Source organism: Aquila chrysaetos, chromosome 3, assembly GCF_900496995.4.
Source record: "Aquila chrysaetos chrysaetos chromosome 3, bAquChr1.4, whole genome shotgun sequence".
NCBI lineage: Eukaryota > Metazoa > Chordata > Aves > Accipitriformes > Accipitridae > Aquila > Aquila chrysaetos.
The window spans coordinates 57,853,848-57,873,928 of NC_044006.1; the positions used below are offsets into that span (position 1 = coordinate 57,853,848).

The 20,081-nt window shown below is 38.2% G+C and overlaps 1 protein-coding gene across 1 annotated transcript in view; it reads left to right on the forward strand.

Annotated features, from left to right (window-relative positions):
• The window catches only part of PLXDC2 (plexin domain containing 2), a 282,907-nt gene that overhangs the window by 246,585 nt on the left and 16,241 nt on the right, over positions 1-20,081 (forward strand). The window contains exons 10-12 of the mRNA XM_030009614.2: positions 49-109; positions 2,940-3,093; positions 5,115-5,153. Of these exons, the coding sequence (XP_029865474.1) occupies positions 49-109; positions 2,940-3,093; positions 5,115-5,153 (254 nt within the window). The remainder of the gene's footprint in view (positions 1-48; positions 110-2,939; positions 3,094-5,114; positions 5,154-20,081) is intronic.

The window sequence follows — 20,081 nt, forward strand, 5'->3', positions numbered from 1 at the left end:
TTCCTCCTATTTCCATCTGCACAACTCTACCTATTTCATCATTTAAAGATGCTCCAGTGGATTTGACCGTCACCGGCAAGATTGGGTAGACAGTGGCTGCCCTGAAGAGGTATGTGAGTAGTTTACATCCTCAGCCCATCAGAGGCCATTTATATACTTATGATGCTTTTGATTAAATTCTTCAGATTATGAAGCATGGTTTCAAGGCCAAAGGCATGCTATATTTATCTCTATCATTCAGTGGAAATGCTGTAAGTCATAATAAAGCAAAATAGGCTGAGCAATTATACTCCCCATTTGAGGGAATAAAATGGACACAGAGTAAAAATTTTATCTCTGAGAAAATACTTTAAATAAAAAATAAAAATACCAGAAAGCCTGCCCCAGAACAGTGTCACTGCACCGGTTTTCTCTTAGATCTCTGACTCTTGCCAGAAAAGGGGAAGAAACTGTGATGTTCCGCATCTCAGAAAACCCTCTGCCAGAGTAGTCTCAAGTGAAAAACAGGGATTGCATTTTGATTATGAAAACTGGCCAAATCATTTAGTACAGAAGAAATTACATGCATAAATTCAAAGAGATTTAAAAAAACCCAAACCTACAAGGCATTTGGATTTCCTTTCATGGAGCAGCAGCAAAAGAACAAAAAAGATATCTGACTGTGGTAATGGTGGACTGTCAAACAGGGACTATAGGCCTCCTCTAAAAGAGTTATTTGGGGTACTCCTGGACCAGAGAAGATACATATATAAGTATCTTACTGCTGGCTCCTTCTCAGTGTCCTCCCTTTAGAAGGTTTTTTGGTTTGGACTTTGGGGGGTTTTTTGTGGTTTTTTTTTCTTTTGGGGATTGTGGTAATAGGAACAAATTAATTTATGACACTTTTAATCTCCTGATGGCCATAAAAAAGCAGTTACTTTTCCATTTTGGCTGAAAGGGCTAAATTCTGTCATGAGTTTCAGCAACATAGCCCTTCTGAAATGTAATGTCAGGCGAAACTCAGGGCAAAACTTAGCCCCAAGTGTCTAGTTAGAAAAACACATTCTGTTATATTCTCAGTAGAAGCAAAGAGAAGCAATGATATAAATCCAGTCTGATGGAAGAAATTTTTTCCTTATAACTGTAATTGCAAGATAACTGCGTCCAACATACTACCTTATTACATGGCCTTGAAACTTCAGCTTTGCAATTTGTAATCTGCTGATTTAAGAATGGAATTTCTGTGAGATTTATTGTCTGTGGAGGACGACCTCTTCAAGAACATAAAATAAAAGGTACTGGGAGTATATGTTACTATAGTGCACTATCTCTGTATTGCTTTAATCCAGATTATAATTAGCTAGGACTCAGTTGTGCCTGTAGATGAAGTTATCCAAAAACTGCTCTCTGCAGGACAGTAGCATCCCATTCTGCTTCTCCCTTCTTGTTTCAACACAACTAGTGCTCCAAGGCTTAGTACATGATCTGAGAGGAAATTATTGATACACTAAGTGTATCTGAGAAACTAATAGCTTGATTTGCACAGTTTCAGGCTAGCTGATTGCTGCTTACAGTCCAGCTTTCAGACTCTCTGGAGTAGAAGCAACAGCTTACTTAGCATCTTCCAGAATGATGTCTGAGCTGACTGCTGGAGTTCAATGAAGGATCAATAATTAGCACACAGAGGTTAATTTTATATGCATTCATTCAAGAGGATGAATAATGAGGATTCTCATAGTAATGTTTCCTTCTTTGTAATATAGATTTTGAGCTAAATTTTGATTAAATTGCATCAGTGAAATTAATAGTGGTTTTCAAGCTAAAACATGCAGAAATTTAAAGAATAATTATACTGCAGGTATTGATACATTTTTTAATGTAATATATTATTTCTGGTGAAACAAAGGACAATAAAATACCCATACATATTAAAAGAAAGACAACACCTACTGGGTTTTGACAGCCGGATCTCAATAAAATGAACAGGCTTTGCAGGATTCCACTTCTCATTAAAATCGATGGGGACAGCAGGAGTTACAAGCAGTTCCTATATTTGCTGCTAGTTAATTGTATGTGTTTTCCTGCAAAACTGTGTAATCCAGAAAAGAAAATATTCATTACACCTGCAGAATTTTAAAAGTGTCCACAAATTAAAAAAAAAAAAAAAAAAGAAGAAACAAAACTCAAGATTTGTATCGAAATATTTGTCCATGAAAATACAAGTTAAATTCTTGTATGATGGTGAAAATTATTTATGGTGTGCTAATATAACAATCATTTGTATGATTATTATAGTTTATAGTCTATATTTTAGGATACTTATATAATAATTGTTATAGACACATGATACATGAAATGTTAATGTTATATAGAATTAATAGGCATATAGTGAAAGTGTTGCTCTGTAGTGTGATATATAAATATTTTATAGGCTGAATACATGCACACATTTTACACATATATGCATATTCTTCTGTGATAACTGCATGTAAAGCCTAATTAAATGCTTCCAGTTAACTACACATTACTCACTATGGAGAGCTACAATTTAATTCCAATGTATCTTTTTTAACATGTGTTATGACACCCAGACCAATGGCAGTGAGCGTTCACAATAGAAGAGTGAAAATTTCTATGATAATCGTAGATGTTAAAATCTGATTGGGGGAAATAACATGTTTGACATTCAGGGATGACTTTGAAGCCTTGTCATTAACAATTGAGATTTGTAAGTTTTGCAGCTAACTGAAAAATGTGTGTTGCTGAATGCTGTGTAGAGTACTCCAAAGGACAAAAAAAAAAAAAAAAAGAAAAGAAAAAACTCTTGAAATTCCTTGATTTACAGTTTCCATTTTCGTTCTTTTTATCCTGACAGCTTGCCCATTCTTAAATTCTCCATTTAGTGACAGCCTCTGCTGAGAATTAATTTTCTCTTCTTTGTTTTCGTTGTTTCTCAACAGTCAAAAGATAAGATTTGTGAGAAGAATATAGACACAACTGAAACACCTCCATACTCCACCACCACCCTTCTGCCAACCACTACAAAGTTCAGAGTTTTAACGACCACCAGAGGATCCACCACTTCCTACCTGCCAACTAGCCTGCCAACAGAAGGTGAAGTGTATACACTGCATTATTCTATAGTGCAAACACGTCATTTACAAGTCTAAAAAATGTATTTCCTTTAAGTATGTGTTCATGTTAACCTTCTTCTTTTTGGGGCAGTGGAAAGAGTGGGGAATTGCAGTCAATGCAATATCTGCTACTGCTTTTAAATTGCAACTTGCTCTCGCAACAGTAAGGTGCAAAGGGGAGAAGTGCTGGAGAAGAGGGTCATGCTGGGGGTCCATGGGCAAGCCAGGCAGACTTCTGGAGAACTTGTGGTTACAAGGAGTTTTTTTGTGTTGCTTTAACCATCAGGCCATAGTCCAAAACCTGTTGAAATAGTAGGAGAGGGTCCTGATAAAGTTAGTGAAGAAACTCCCATCACAGACTTAATGAATTTTTAATCACTTTAGGTATTCTATTTAACCAGGTGAAAACTGGAGATAACCCAAATTAAAAACCTCTTTGAAATATGCCTGTTTACTTTTTTTCAGTCAGTTGACACTGTTCTTTTCATGTAGTGCTCATTGTTGTGAAATAGTTTCTATAGGCTTCTGAACTAAATTAACTGGGTAAGTGATGGTGTGTCAGTTCTCATCCTTGTTGCACTGGCTGCCTAAATCTTGCCTTTTTGTGGTTGAGGTATCCTACTTGCCTGCTTCTGGAGAAAATTCAGCCACGTAGAAATGTTAACTCAGATTAATCAAATAGCATCTATAAAATGTGGAGGGAGGGAGGGCAGTTTTCTGTCAGAATTGTATGTTAACACAAGAAAAGGTACCAGGTACAGGCAGATTTTTTAAGTGGCCTGTGACAGGAAAATTTGAGCTGAAGGCATTTCAAGGTGGGAATCTACTGACGAGAAAGGCTGGTTTTGTTTGCAGCAAGAGAAGTTTAGAAACTGTTGGTGCAGGATTTGGACTGCATTAGCAGCATTATTCCCTGGCATTTTGTTCGTTAAAGCTCACGACAAGAGGAGGAACATGGAAATAAATAGGATTTAAAATTGGTAGACCTTTTCATGATTCTTAGAAGAGCAACTAAGTCATTGTTTCATTTTATTGTCATTTGTTGGTTCATATAGTCCTTAATATGATAGAATGCTCAAGCTATGTATGAACATGTAACACAAATGAATTATTTGTAAGTTTTATGAAACAGACTCTGGTACCCTTATTTACCAGTATTTGGAATCCTCCTTTACACTGTAACACTCTCATAAATGTTTTTTTAGTAGTGTCTTCGTTTCAGCTGGGATACAGTTAGTTTTATTCCTAGTAGCTGGTGTTAGCTGGTAGTAGCATTATGTTTTGGATTCAGTATGAGAATAAAGTTGATAACACACTGATGTTTTCAGTTGTTGCCAAGTAGTGTTTAGACTAAGTCAAGGATTCTTCAGCTTCTCATGCCCAGCCAGCAAGAAGGCTGGAGGGGCACAAGAAATTGGGAGGGGACACAGGACACAGCCAGGGCACCTGACGCAAACTGACCAAAGGGGTATTCCATACCATGTGATGTCATGTCCAGTATATAAACTGGGGGGAGTTGGCCTGTGGGGGGATCGCTGCTTGGGAGCTGACTGGGCATCGGTTGGTGACTGATGAGCAATTGCATTGTGCATCACTTGTTTTGTATATTCCAGTTGTTTTATTATTATCATTATCATTATCATTATTATTATCATTATTTTCTTCCTTTGTGTTCTATTAAACTGTCTTTATCTCAACTCACGGGTTTTACTTTTTTATTTTCCCCATTCTCTCCCCCATCCCACTGGGGGTGGGGGGGGGAGAGTGAGTGAGCGGCTGCGTAGTGCTTAGTTGCTGGCTGGGGTTAAACCACAACAAGTAGTAAGGAAGTAAAGCATTGCTCAGTAAAAGTAAGAACACCACAATCTAATTCTTGTTGAGTTGAGTACCAAATCATTTTCTAATTGTGGAATTTCTTTGACATTAAAAAGTCATTCCTAAAATGACTCATGACCTAGAAAAATGTATTTTCCTACAACTAACTTTGAATTTCTTTTACAGATGACACCAAGATAGCACTGCACCTAAAAGATAATGGAGGTAAGAGATTATTTTTTGTCTGTAAATAATGTCAGTACTTTGTCAAATTATACCCCACTGAACTTCATTAATCAAAATCAGATTGTAGAAATAGCTTTTACCAGACTCCCAAGGGACTTCAGCCTTCCACATCTGTGTCGAAGAGCAGCAGGGCAAATAAGCTTAGCAACTGCTTAGTAAATTAAACATTTACAACTCTCTTTATAACTCTTTAATAAAACAGCAGCTTTAATTAACTTCCAAATGTGGACATATTAAGTAAATTTTTAACTGTATTAATACAGTTATTAACTGTATTATAATAATACAGTATTACTTAACTGTATTAAGAGAGGATATGATGCTAGTTCTAAATAATAATATTGTGTTATAGATTCATTCATAGCAGTGAATTATTACATGACATTTTGTCAATAAACATATCCATTTTAGATCTGTGTCTCTGTACTAGCAGAGATCCTGTATTTCTCCGTGCACATTCCTCATGCAATTTAATAAGATCACCTTGTCTATACTGATAAAGGCCTCTGTTAAATGATGCTCTGCAGGGGACTGCTTTTGTCATCTTCTTTGTGGGTTCAAGGACTGTGACCTGAGGTTTGTTCCTTCTCCCTTTGAAGTTGATGAGAATTTTGCTATTAGTTAGAATCAGACTGCATCATTAGATGTAGGCTGTGTCTGTATTCACTGCCAGTGTAGAGCTTGCTGAGGAGAAAGTTTTGGGTTGGTTTCTGTGGACTTCAGAATGGTCTATCTAAGCAGAGGATGATTTGCTGAGCAAATTGAAATACATTATATTTCCACTGATATAAAGGGGAATATTATTGGCTCTGATTGCCTTTCCTCCAGGCACGGAGCACCAAGCTTCACCCAGGGGCAGGGGAACCGGCAGCTAAGCGTTGCAGCAGGCTCGGGCAGGGCGTGGGGTCAGTCCAGTGGCTCAGGGGCAGCAGCTGGGGTCAGCCCCAGTCTAGTGACGATCAGCTGAGTCTGCAGTGACGAGGCAGGCCCCGGGTCAAGGCAGGAAGCCAGGTCGGCAAGGCAAGGCTGGGACCGGAGAGGGAGCAGGCTAGGCACGGCAGCCAGCGGCATAGCAGCCAGTGGCACAGCTCAGGCAAGGAAGCAGCTCCCATCAGCAGTCCCAGAGAAGGCGAGGTGATGAACCAGGTCCATACAAGGAGTCTGGTCAGCAGCAGCAGGAGACAGGGCCCGAGATAAGTCTGCAACACAGCTCCAAGATCCATCCGAAGAGACATGATGGCCCATGGACAGGACTGGAGGCAAGCTACCTTCAGCATAGATCCAAGGTTGGTCCAGGAGACAAGATTAGAGATGGGGCTGAATACAGGTTCACCTATAATATAGCTTAGATTTGGTCTTGAGCTTACATGGAGTCCCCAGCCCCATGGGCAGAGGTCCCAGGTGCACCAGGTCAGGACAGCTGAGGCATAGTGGTCGCTCAGCACCCTCGCAGAGAATTGTTCAAGTTTTGAAAAAACACAGTGTGCAGATGCCACTTAGTATTTTGGTCTGTTTTCCTGTCATTCGTTTTCGGTAATATTCAGCCATTATTTTCTCCTTCCTTCAAATTAAAGATCTGCTCATTCCACAGGAGGCGGTTGCCATCCCCTTCCTTGCTGGTCACTCCTCTGTCATTTTGCTGTCACTAGCCACAGCATAGCTGGTCACATGCTGTACTGGGCATTGAATTGTCCATTTGTTGGCAGTGTTGTTGTTTGGCATGGCTTTGACATATAAGTAATCCCTTGGAATAAGGTAATCTATAAACTCAGGGTGGTACTTTTAGGCATTTCGTCTACAGGAATGTCCTTGAACCTTTCTTTCTCTTATTCTTCTTGAAATCAAATTGCTTTTTATTTTTTTGTGAAAAGTGCTTCGGTGCTCTTAAAGGTCAATAGACAAGACGAATCAGTCAGCACTTCACCCTCTCGTTTCGTGTCTGCTCTGTGCATAAAGTGTGTTCCCGGTTGAGCTGTGCCCACACTCTGCCCTGTGAGCCATCGCTCTGTGGCAGGTGGCTGACCGGGGACCAGGTAGCTCTCCATCGTGAGCACCTCATAAACAGCTCAAAATAGTATGCTGTTATATAAAAATAATGCAAAAGATGGGCTTAGGAAAAACATCCGAGTTTCTTTCGGTTTGGGAATTGCAATAAGATTATTTTTTCACTTGTCTGCTCTTTGCCCAAGAACTGAAAAGAAAAACCCTGTGAAAGCAAACAAAATGTTGAGTACTAGACCAGGTGAGGGATGGCTGTGGCCTACTTGGTAGAGTATGGTGGTAAGGCTTGTGGCATCACTTGTCCTAAATATAGAAAGTTCATTTCCACTAAGAAAGCTGCTGCATTTTAGGAGCACAAACCAATACCTGATGTGATTATTCATTTTCCTTAAGCTGTTTCTTTTGTTCTTGAAATTTAAAAAAAGTAACTGACTTCAAACAACATGGAAGCAAAGCAACACACCAGGATTTCTCATTCACACAGTAAACGTAGCTTTTAATCTGAGAAGTTCTTTTTGATGAATCTTCAATTATGCATTGAATTTTCCAATGACCCCTAGATTAGGCTCAGATAAAACCTCTGCAGCCACAGGCGCATTCTTTGATTCTCTGTGATTTGTCAGCCTTTCATAAAGAGTAGATTATTTCAGGTCACGAATACAGGGTCTTTACTTTCTCACACTAGATCCTTTAAAACTCTAATGAAAGGGAACCTTTTATAATGGAAAACCAAAGCTATATTGGATCAATGATGGCCTATATCTTGATGTGTCCTTGGATGATAGCAGTCAATATCTGGTTAGGAACAACAAAAGGATTCCATAGAAATTCTGCATCTCACCTCTGCCTGGAACATTTGAAACCAAATGTTATAAAGCAGCAACTAAATTTAAATTAAATTTCAGGTTCAGGTCAAACTGCTTTGACCTTTTAATTATATGGGAAAATCACTTGCAAGTTAGTCCTGTAATTCACCCACAATCTTTTGTGGCGTGTTTTAACATACATTTCAAATTTGCTTGTTTCTGTTTCTTCTGCCTTCCCTCTTTCTTCACAGATGCATGACAGATGCCTAATACATACATGCCTAAACCATTTTAAAATACAGCTGGCACGCCATCACAATTTTTGTTAAATCTTAATTCTCTTTAAAATAACAAGTATTTTGTAAGTTTTAAGATATGTCCAACACTAAAAATGTATATTTTTGTTAGTAATTGCAGATTCTGTTGTTTTTTCATTTTTCTTATAACACAACACGGCTGACTAAACAGTTTAAAAGCCTAATTTTTCATAAAAATCGTGAGCAATTGGCTGTGGCTATACAATAATGCAGTGTTTTCTTGTTGAGAACTCTTTGGTGGATGATTTAGATGATTGGCCAGCACATCTGGACATTTTATTTGACCTTTTTAGACACTTTGTTGTGATGATTTGATTGCTGTGAGTCCCTCTCATTCCTTCAGCTTTATAACTCAAAAGAAGAATGTATGTGTGGTGGACAGTAAGTGTCAGAGAAACTGCTACACTTCTCATTCATCAAGATGTACAGAAATTGCTGTTGCAAAAAAGAAAAGCTATGCAAAAAACATCTACCTGAGGGAGAAAGCTGCTTTATTTATTTGTGAACAAGTCCATCCCAGCATATGTAGTGCTAGGAAATGTCTGCATCCTTCTACATGAACTATGTGGTGGACTTTCTAAAAAATTATCTAGATACAAACATTAGTGATGTACAGGATTAACATTAGTGCTATACAGAGCTTAATTTGAGCTTGAAAGATTAGGAAACTTGGTAAGAAATGACCAAAATGCAGACCCAAGTTTTGGAAAAAAAGAATACTTTTATATACCTTACATACAGTGATAAATTCAGCCAAGGCTATTTTTTTTTAATAGTCCCCTATGCCTGGAAACTAGCTCCCACTAGCCACCTGTCTTCTTAATTTCCCTTAAAAATTGCAGTTTGAGCTCTTCCTGCCATAGGAATTCTTGACAAATTATGGAGAAGACTCAGTCCTGTTTTTCTTGTGTACCCTAAACTCCAACTGCAACGTGTTGAACACCACTAGTTCATGCCTGCTAAAATCATCTAACTTATTTATTTATAATATGTTAAGTTTCTAAATGATCAGAAAATGAGACCTATTTCAACAAAGAGACAAGCCAGCCTTTTAGGGAGAACAAATATTTTTGACATAACAAAAGTTATTATGACCACACAGTCCAAAACAGCTAACTCAGGTTAACAAGTCACTACAGATTAGCTGAGTCCTCTCCAATTTTAAAGTAAAACACATTAAATTAAACAATGCTAAACCTAACCTTTGTGGTGGTTTAAAAATGTTTTAAAGTAGACCTTAGATAGGATAAGATCCACAGGATATGGCTTTGGTTTATCATCAGATCTTGGCCTAGCCATCGGAAATGACCTTCCAGAGACTTCATCTCATCTGGTGTTAGCCAGGAAGCCACAAGCTCTTCTTTTGGGCCTTTCTCATAGCCAGGGGCAGGCAATAGGCAAGAGGAAGTCATTAATGTCATCCTAAAAGAAGTGCCCAAAGTGGAATAAGTTACTATATAAGGGTGTCTATCAGCTACAGAGAAAAATCTAAATGACATGCTAAGAGTAGGCATCTTACTTGTACGTACCCAAGGTTTCCTTATATTAATTCTCTTCAGGGTGTCCTAGCTAATGTGTTCTGTTTCCATTCCTGTCCAGAACACAGCAGGGCAAGAATCAGGCTTATTCTTCCACTCTTCTCTCATGAATAAGGGAGGATTTAAGGTTTTTACCATTATTGCAAAAATCCTATTGAGATTAGGTTATGGATTATGTAATTATATGTTTACTTCTGTCTGTTCCACTTACTCGAAACTGCTGATGTTCTCCTAAAATGCAGGTTTCATACAATTTTATGCAAGCAAGGATTTCCTTGGAGACAACTTGTCATAAAGTTTATTTTATCTATGCTGTACTATATGCTGTGCTTGTATAAAAAAATGCTTATAAAAGAGAAAAGTATCAGAACACAGAGATAAGCAAAATAGGCGGTGATGGATAGGAATATGTTAATAGGATAAGAATATGAAGAAAGGTAAATTCAATTAGCCACCTTGATTATCAAATAAACCAGAAAGAGCCTTGTAAACAGAGTTTATCAGAATTTTTACCCTTTTTCTTTTATTTAGGTAGGGGGGAAATTCCAAAGGGAACAAATAAAATATAACTCAAATAAGTCAGTGAGTCTTCCCATATATTGTATTTCACACTGTCGATTACAAGCTAGGAAATGCTGATACATGTCCAGATTTTATTCTCTGTTTCTCCCTGAACATTTCCAAGCTGTTCCTCTTCTGTCATTTCTCAGCAGTCTCTTCTCAGCACTAGTTAGAGACAGGTCTTAAGATATATTAGAGATCTCTCTTGTTTTCTTCAGTATGATCAAAGCATGATCAAAGTTGAACTTTAGACCCCAAGCAATTTTCTAAACGCTGCTCATTGCTTTCTGCAAGTTCAGCTGTAGCACTCAGAATAGGAAAGCATTATTCTTAGGAAAAAGTGTGGGATCTACCATAGTATGTTGCTGTAAGAAACATGAAATGATGTCCCCAGTGTAATTCAAGTTCTTCCTTCTCAGGAAATCTTGTGACTTAATGAAAGCCTGTATAGCCTTGCTGGTGTTCAGTATGATACTACATCAGTGCCTGCTGGCAGCTATCTTATTGAAATGGAGCCTTCCAAAGCCAAGAAAATAAGCTTGGAAAAGTAACAGCTTCTGATATAAATATTCCCATCTTCCTTGTGCATCAGACACAGGAAGAAAGGTATTCTACATACTATACGCAGTGGCCAGTGGGCTACATGCGTGGTTTTTAAAGCAAATACAAATGAAAAGTGCTGAACTCATCCATTCTGGGTAAAAAATAGAAACATGGATTAATAATATTTATTCTTAGGATATTTAAATTGGTAGCATTAATAAATTGTGTTGTTTTCTTTTTCTTTCATGGTAGTTCTGATTGTGCTTAAATGTTACTTAGAACAAGACATTTGTTTCTTTTCCAGAATTTCCTGCATCTCCACTGCATCCCAGTTTTGCTGTCATCATCTTATTACAGCTATCATCACAAAATATGTAAAAAACACCAATCTAATCTGCAGAAAGTCAATCAAATAATGGCAGACATTTTCCAAAGTAGTGGCACTGGAATTCCCTAGAAAGCAAATGTCACTTTCTGCCTTTAGCACAAAAGGGCATTTTTACATCATATTAGGCATTATATACCACATTAGGTTAAAGAAGTATGATGTTAAAACAGTTTAGTTTAACCAGATCAAACTATGTGCAGACACTTCAACTTATATTGAAGTCTAACTTATACCAGTTTAGTTTCTCTTTGGTTTTCTAAGCCATATATAAAATGATATACAGTATCTACTCCTACAGTTGTCGTTACTTTACCATAAAGGCACGCATTTAATTGATTTTGTTAAACAGGTACAATTTGTGGACTTTGTATCAGCTCAAAGGGTTTATGTGAAAACCACATGTAGATCTAAATGGAGATCTTATGGAGGGCTAAATGTAATAGACTGGATAAACTTTTAAGACAAGGCTGTGTTACTTAACATTTTGTCTTATCATCTGCTCCTGTTGCTGTCACAGTGCTGTGGCAGTGTGACAGCTAGGGCACACAGAGCTCCTGTGATCTTCTGTCTTATTAGCTTCCTATTCTACATGGAGTTAACCCAGTAGTTGCAGCTGGTAGCCTCCTGCAATCTCCTCTGCATTGCTTACTCATCTTTGACATCAGTGTGCATGGGTCACTGTGAAGGATAGGAAAAATAGAGGTCAAGTGAAAGATGACTAATATAGTTGTACATTTTGCATTGAACTTGAAGTACCTGAAGTTGTTCTGTCTCCAAAAGGGGAGGAAGGGAGGGGGGTAAGTAACTCTGCAAGCATTAGACACAGCTTTAGTGAGAAACAGCCTGCTTGACCTGATGGTCTTATTTTTGCTTTTAGTAGGGTTAAGAGGAGTCAATGGGCTGACTGAATTGAAACTCTTGTAATCTGGTAACTGTTTGCTCTTCTGTATTTAGCAACACTCAGCTGCCTTGCCAGGCCAAATGGCGTGGTACAATATGGTACAATATTGAGCTTCATGATGGCCACTGTTTGATGCTACTAAGTATTGTAATGGCTTACATGTCCTCAAGCAACTCAAACTAATATTACTACATGACAACTGTTGTAGCGTTAGGTGATATTTTAGAGCAGAAGAATGAAAGTCCTTAGCTAACATATTTAGAGTGCTGTCATCCTATAAACAGAGGGATTTGATTTTAGTGCACTTTCATCCATTTATTGCACTAAGCAGTTGATCAATCTTGGCGAGACTTACTGAGTTGCCCTGGGTTCTACAGAAAATTGATAGCAAAGCCAGATACTGAATTCAGAATTAGTGGGTTACAGTTTGTAATATTCTCACACAAAGACCACCTTTCATTCCTTACACGCAATCAGAAACCAATTTTTAAAGCATTAGTTGAGCCATAACTTTATAAATCATCATGAAACCAAGCAAAGTATAGCAATAACTTAACTTCAAAATGTTAACAAATGCTAAGGGAATGAACCCACAAATCAAGAAAATCACACTCCATTATGGCGAAGAAGCCGAGAAGTCCAAATCATGCTGTTCCTAAAAGAGGTAGAGAGAACATTTTTATGGAGATTCCTCTGAGCCTCTGGAGAATCCTTCCAACTGTACATTCCCTTATTCCCTCCCACAGCCACTACATGTAGGTCATTAATCATCTCTTCAGGAATCTGCATTGTGTACAGGAAAAAAGCTTAAGTTTGGAGAACCATATACCTGCCCCATAAAACAAGCGGTATCCTGGTAGGCTTACATTCCAGATGGAAATGGGGGCCCAAAAGAGGGGAAAAATCCAGTGGCTCTACGGAGCTGTAGGCTGTAACCCTCTGTGCTCAGCTGTCCTGAACATTATGTCCTCCCTCTTTGCAGGAGCATATTAATTCAAACCCACAGTCATGCAAATAGGGTGATACAGCTTCCAGGCTAGAAAAGACATATGTAATAGGCTGGAGGACTGGTGGAGTCAACTTGGATCTGTAGGTGCAGGTTAGCCCCAGACCATGCAGCAAGACAGGGTTTCTGCTCTTTGGCTGCCCAAAGAGGAGAGGAAGCACGTGAAGAGGACGTGTCACCAGATGGCTTGTAGAGATCTCTCATGTGGAAACAGCTATTAGGCACCCTAAAGCTCCTGAATGAGAGGAACCAGATCAATAACAGTCCAAGGATGGCTATGGAAGAAGAACAGTTGTGGGTGAAAGGTTGGTCGAATGACATTAACATAGGTACAGTAGTGTATCAGATAACAGGGATAGTAGAGAGGAGAGATGGGTTTGACCTGCCAGATTCAGCTGATTTGCCAAATGTCAGAATGTTCCAGCACTGTCACTGGCAAACAGTTTTATTAGCCTGAAATAAAGCTTGGAGAGGGATGAAAATTTCTTGATTCCTTGCATAGATGACTTTAAAAAAGACAGATATATATTATCATAGATTTCTGATACATCAAATAGCATCTATCCTAAGCAGTACACACCTTTGATTATAAATCAAATTAATATAACTAGCAAAAGTAGTACCCAGTACCCAACCAAGAAGTAGAAATGGGCAGCTAAGAAATCGGTTTTCAGTATATCTCACTTTCCCCCACAGCTCAGGACTTCAGACTGCGATATTTTTTACAAAATTACAAACCTTGCAGTCTCTGATGGCATCCCTGTGAACAATATAAAAAAAGTTGTATTGCGTTGTCACAGCAAGTTTTAAGTTACCCAACTGCTGTGTTCTTTAAGGATCACCAAGTTTCTGTGATTCTATAATATTCTATAATAATTTTACAGTAATAGTAATAATAATATATAAGCATATCTGACTTTCCTAAGCTAGTATTTGAAAGATAGTGTTTTTTTATGTAAGAACAAGATACTCGTTTTGCATTAGTATTAATAGTATGGCACAATCTACTTTTATCAATAAATGTATTTTTATAAAGCTGGACATGCTACAGCTTCAAAATCATGGCCAGTACCAAAATAGTCATCACCTAACATGTACGTTGGGGAACGCAAAGGAAGTTCTGCAGTTAACATCTAGACTATTAAAAAATGGCGTTTGCATGTGTCCTGGTTTCAGCTGGGATAGAGTTAATTGTCTTCCTAGTAGCTGGTATGGTGCTATGTTTTGAGTTCAGTATGTGAAGAATGTTGATAACACTGATGTTTTCAGTTGTTGCTAGTAGTGTTTAGTCTAAAGTCAAGGATTTTTCAGCTTCTCAAGCCCAGCCAGCAAGAAGGCTGGAGGGGCACAAGAAGTTGGGAGGGGACACAGACAGGGCAGCTGACCCAAACTGGCCAACAGGGTATTCCATACCATGGGACGCCACATCTAGTATAGGAACTGGGGGGAGTGGGGGCGGGGGGATTGCCACTTGGGGACTAACTGGGTGTCAATCAGCGTGTGGTGAGCAATTGCACTGCACATCATTTGTACATTCCAGTCCTTTCGTTATTGCTGTTGTCATTTTATTAGTGTTATCATCATCATTATTAGTTTCTTCTTTTCTGTTCTATTAAACCGTTCTTATCTCAACCCACAAGCTTTACTTCTTTTCCCGATTTTCTCCCCCATCCCACTGGGTGGGGGGGGAGTGTGTGAGCAGCTGCGTGGTGCTTAGTTGCTGGCTGGGGTTAAACCACGACAGCATGGAGGCTCTGAAAATATTATCACACATTCTGTTTCTGTAATGATTAATCTATGTAGTACATACTCATACGCGTAAAAGAGTGCATAAGTCCCTACGGCAGACATGGTTATACCTGAATCTACATGTTTTTCTAGTCTGCTTCATCTGTAGGAGCTGTTTTCATGCACTTGTATCCAGACCTGTTTTGCCATAAAACTAAGACCGTACAAGAAACACTGTCAACTTAATAAACCAGCATTTCTGTACCAATAGTGCTGCATAGATGCTTTCATACCCATGTGATAGTTTCATATTCATCTGACCAAGCAGCTAAAAAAATCGTGGGTTTTGATGAACATTAAGAATTCATCCACTTGCTGCCATGTGACCTAACAGCAAACGCTCATTTTATCATAAAGCATTCCTACATGAGAAGAAATTGCAGGGTTCATTCTCTATCTCTTTGTGACAAATGCAGAGGTTTGCCATGAAAATTCATTCTTCTGGTAAAAAGACAGGAGAAAAGAACAAAGCTCAGTACTGAGCAATCATCTTTAGGCTGATTGCTGCTATTTAGGTCATCTATATCCCTGGCTTTGCTAGTATAGCTGTGTCAGTCAGGAGGGTTAAATAAGGTATTGCATTTTATCCCTTAAAGATGCATGTGTGTATAAGAAGTGAGTTTGAATTGGAGCTTTTACCATCTGATCAAAATGTCAAAGTAAAAAAGAATGACATGGGGTTTTGTCTGTCATTTGCCCTTGGTTCCATGTCACTTTATATAAAGGAAAGTAGCCAGGAGGTACCAGAAGTTCACCTATTTTTCCTCCATTTTACCATAAAAATTTTTTGTGTCTCTGCCCTCACAGAAACATTAATCTCTGGTAAGTAAACTCTTTTCCATCTCATATCATGAGAGGTGTACATGTATGTATCACAATTTTGTTTTCTTGTAGATAAAACTATCACAATAGAACTTTGTGTAAACCTTAACTTTAGATAATAAAAAACAACATGTTTCGTTATTTTGCAGACCTCAGTGGTTAATATGCAATAGTGAGAAAAACAATTTTGAGAAACTATCCACAATGTGTTTACAAACACTCTAAAGAGCAGTCCCAGTTTGTACACACCTTTGTTCCTGTTAAAGTCAGCATTACAGTCCCCATGGGCCAGGACAAGATTTTCATTCATGATAATTCCTTGAGTTTTTTTGTTTTTCCTACACCAAAAGAAGCTAACATGACTGTAACTAGAGATATAATATAGTAATATAAAATCAAAGATGACAAAGTCCTTATGTGTTTATCATCCAAATAATGAGAACATTTTTATTGTGTTTTCACTTTTATTTTCTAAACAGCATTCCAGCAGGAGAACAGTTATTTCATGTTTGTATTGTGTGCCTTTATATTTGGGGAAAAAAAATTACTTGCTGTTTCTGTCCTGTCATTCAGCACCTGAGAGGCAGACTAACCTTGGAGATGTTAACATACTCCTTCTGCTTAAAAGCTTTATGCATGTAAGAATTTGAGGAGGAGTTATAAATATAGAGCATACTGTATGTAACAATTGCTTTTTCGAGCACAAAAAAAGGAAAGTTTGGGAAAAGTTCCACTGAGAGAGCTCCTTTTGGGAAAGTATTGGTCATAAGACAAATATCCTCCCATGGGTTTAGCCTTGCCTAGAACAGCAGATGTGCTGTGATAATCTTAATAAGATTTCTTTCTACACCTGAAAAAGTTTCCCAGTCCTTTTTTTCAACTATTTCCCTTGGTGGCTTTTTAAAAGAACTGTCAGTTGAATTTTCAGCAGAGAGTATTTTCAAAGTTGACAACACTGTTTATTGTCTCTGTGAAAAGAGAACGAAATCAATTTCTCATGAGTATTTGAGCCCTGGGGTCAATGAACTGAATTTCGATTATGGAAATTACAAGTTACTTACACTTGTTGTCATTTAAGAAAAGCATTTCTTCTATTTCATTATTTTTTGCATTTGGCATTCTGATCACTGCACTGATGTCCATGCAGTGTTCAACCCTAGACTAGTAGAAATCTGGGCAGGCAGTTGTCACCTGTGTTATTTGGAAGAAACAGCATTCTCATTTGCAAAGCTGGATGCTAAACACTGAGAAAATATCAGATCAAAGGGGATTAATTTGATGGCGTTTACAGAGTGGTTAGGACCTTTGCTGAAGTCCAGCATTTTTTAATATGCAGAATATGTTGTTCTGCCTTCAACCATAACATAGTGACAATACAAATTACTTGTTTAGTGCAAATTGGCCTGAAAATGTGTACAAGTGACAAAGTAGTTTATGATGCACCGATGTGGCACTGAAGGGAAGAGTCAAAGAGTATGAAGCTGTCAAAAAGACAATTATGAGACAGACAAACTATGAATCCTCTGCTCCTTCTGGGGAGCAGTTACTTCTCCATAGGGTGACTCACACAACTAACTGCTTATCACTGGGAATTAATAGCCCAGCCCAGAGCATGTACAATAAAGCTGGCCTTTCCTCATGGCCTTTCAATTGCTTAATTTGCATTTGTTTGGTGATTTGAAATATATGTGCAAGTACTAAATATTGTTACAATGCATGAACAGAAATTAAGACTGGAGCTTGTATACATTCATCTATTCTCAGCTGAAAGCAAATAGCTATTTAATAAATAATTAATGGATATGTCAAGTAAAAGCCTCTGCTGCCTGAAAGTTAGAGGAACATTTTTCAGGGTCACCTTTCTTTCCTGTCTCCTCCATGGATCTTGCATCCTTTGCTACATAGCGCTATAACTACCAGGAAGTGTTTTAAGTGCCCTTTGGGTGGGAATACATTTGAAAATAGATCTTCCACATCCTAGGCCATATCTCCTTTCTTTCACTGCAGTGTAAAGGATGGCCTGGAAATTTTCACTATGTGTACTGCGTTAAAAAAAAAAAAAAAAAAAAAAAAAAGAAAAAGAAAATTGGACTGACACTGCTTTTCTTTTTTAAAAGCTCCTACACATCAGTGTGAACTAAGCTTTAAGAAAGCTAAGTAAATCCCTTTGTAGGATTTAGGCAGGTAGAGGCCTGGCTCTTGGATCCTGTTCATGACTAAACTCAAACTTGATGTCCACAGTCAGCACAATTAAAAGTGAAGTTCCTGTGTGAACAGGTACACATGAACCTTTCAATAAAAACAAAGTTTTTTTATTAGATTCATTAATGTCTCCCATGTCCTAGTTTAGCCTCTCAAATTATTGGGTTCTTTTTCTTTATCCTTTGATTCTGTTATTAAGCTCCTTACTCCACAAGCTGTCTCACTGACTTCATGGGGAAGAGCAGAGCAACACTACGAGGTTTCAGCTGTCCTGCTTCAAGATTGAGGAAATATGGACAAAAGCAGGGGAAATGTGTATGAATCCCTTCACTTCCCCCACAGATTCACTTCCACGTTATAGTTAGAGATATCTCTTGGCTAAGATAATGCATCTTCATTTTCCTTTTCTCCCTGTTGTTGTAATGGTGCCATGCAATCTGCTGGGTGATGAACCATACAGGGCTTCCTTGATCTGGTGAGAAAAGTGCTGCCATATGTGGATGCATGAGCTGTTACGCTGAGATTAATGATTCCTGTTTTCTTTTATTGGCCCTCATACAAGGCATTTAACACTACCTGGATCAATAGACATTTCTTGTTTTATTTTCCAATTCTCTTTTTTAATATTAGCGTGGAATGCTCTACTCACAATCTGATGAATGGTAAAAGAGCATGTACAGTTATTGTTGTTTTTATTGTTGTTGTTACTATTAATAACAATAACAGTAACTTGTTTGAAGTGTATCCATAACACAGTAGCTGTTTTCCAAGAACAAATAAAAGGGACAGTCCCTGACCTCACAGGCCATGGCACTCTACGACAACCAAACAAATAGTTCAGGGGATGGCACAACAAAAAGGATGACTGCTGAAATCAACAATTTTCATTATAGTCAGCCTGGCAAACAAGCATGGTGAGAGGAAATTTAAAAGTGGAATTGAAAGAAAATTTCTCATAAGCAAGACCAGAGACAGGTGTTGTATGGAGTAAGGCATGGAGGTGATGCGAAGGATTGCCAGAAAGGCAGAAAGCAGTGGGAATATTAGAACAATGTAAGTTTGTGAAGCCAAATGACCAGTGGTCTTCTGGTGTTTCTTAAACCTAGGGCTTCTGAGCTGCTGTTTTGCCTGCAGTAGTGGGTAGAGCAGCACTTCTTCTTTTATGCAAGAGGATGAGGAAGAATCATTGCTTATCACCATGTCTGTGCTTGCTGTGATATTCCAGGTTGTCCAAAGTAGAAATCACACTCAAGCACAAGCCATTCTACTGATGTTGGCTAATTTATTGAGAGACTTTTTCCACAAAGATTTAACAATGTTGTTAAAAGACTTTCAGTCATTTATTTGGAAGCACTGCTGACAAGTTGCTTGTGTGACAGAGACAGCCCTCTTTTCTCCTGATGGGAGCATAGCATGAGCAGCCTCTTTGTATAAAGTTTAGTAAATGGATGGTCTTCTGTAATACTTTGGTATGATGAGTGTTCCATTCAAACCAAGATTAGAGTATTGCAGGGTCATTTAGCATCCATCTGTTACACTTTTGGCTGTCTGATTCAGTTGCACAGGGTGGTTCAGAACCCCTCTCCAAGCTAATGAATCAGGCTTTCAGAATGTGTTTATTAGCTAGACCTCACAAGGGTTTGTGGCATGTCTCAACTTGAACCTTTAAAAAAAAATACAACATTCAAAATTTATTCAATTAGTACTTTTTGTCTGTAGGGCAACTGCGATAGTTTTATGAGAAAATCAAAGCAAAATTCATTATGATGGTAATTAGAACTTCAGAATGTCCAGATTGCATTCAAAAGAAAGGTTATTAATTTTGTTTATTGAGTTAGAATTAGTAAAACATTTGGAAATGTCTGTTCATTAAGATTATGAGAGTATTCAGTTGTGGGAAAGAGAAATCTAACATCTTTTTCCAACTTGGGCTGTGGAAATTGAGGAACATGTAACACAGAAAAAGCAAATGCTCAATTGCCATCTGTGAAATGGAGTGGATAAGACATACGTTACTGTGCTAATAAGTGTGCC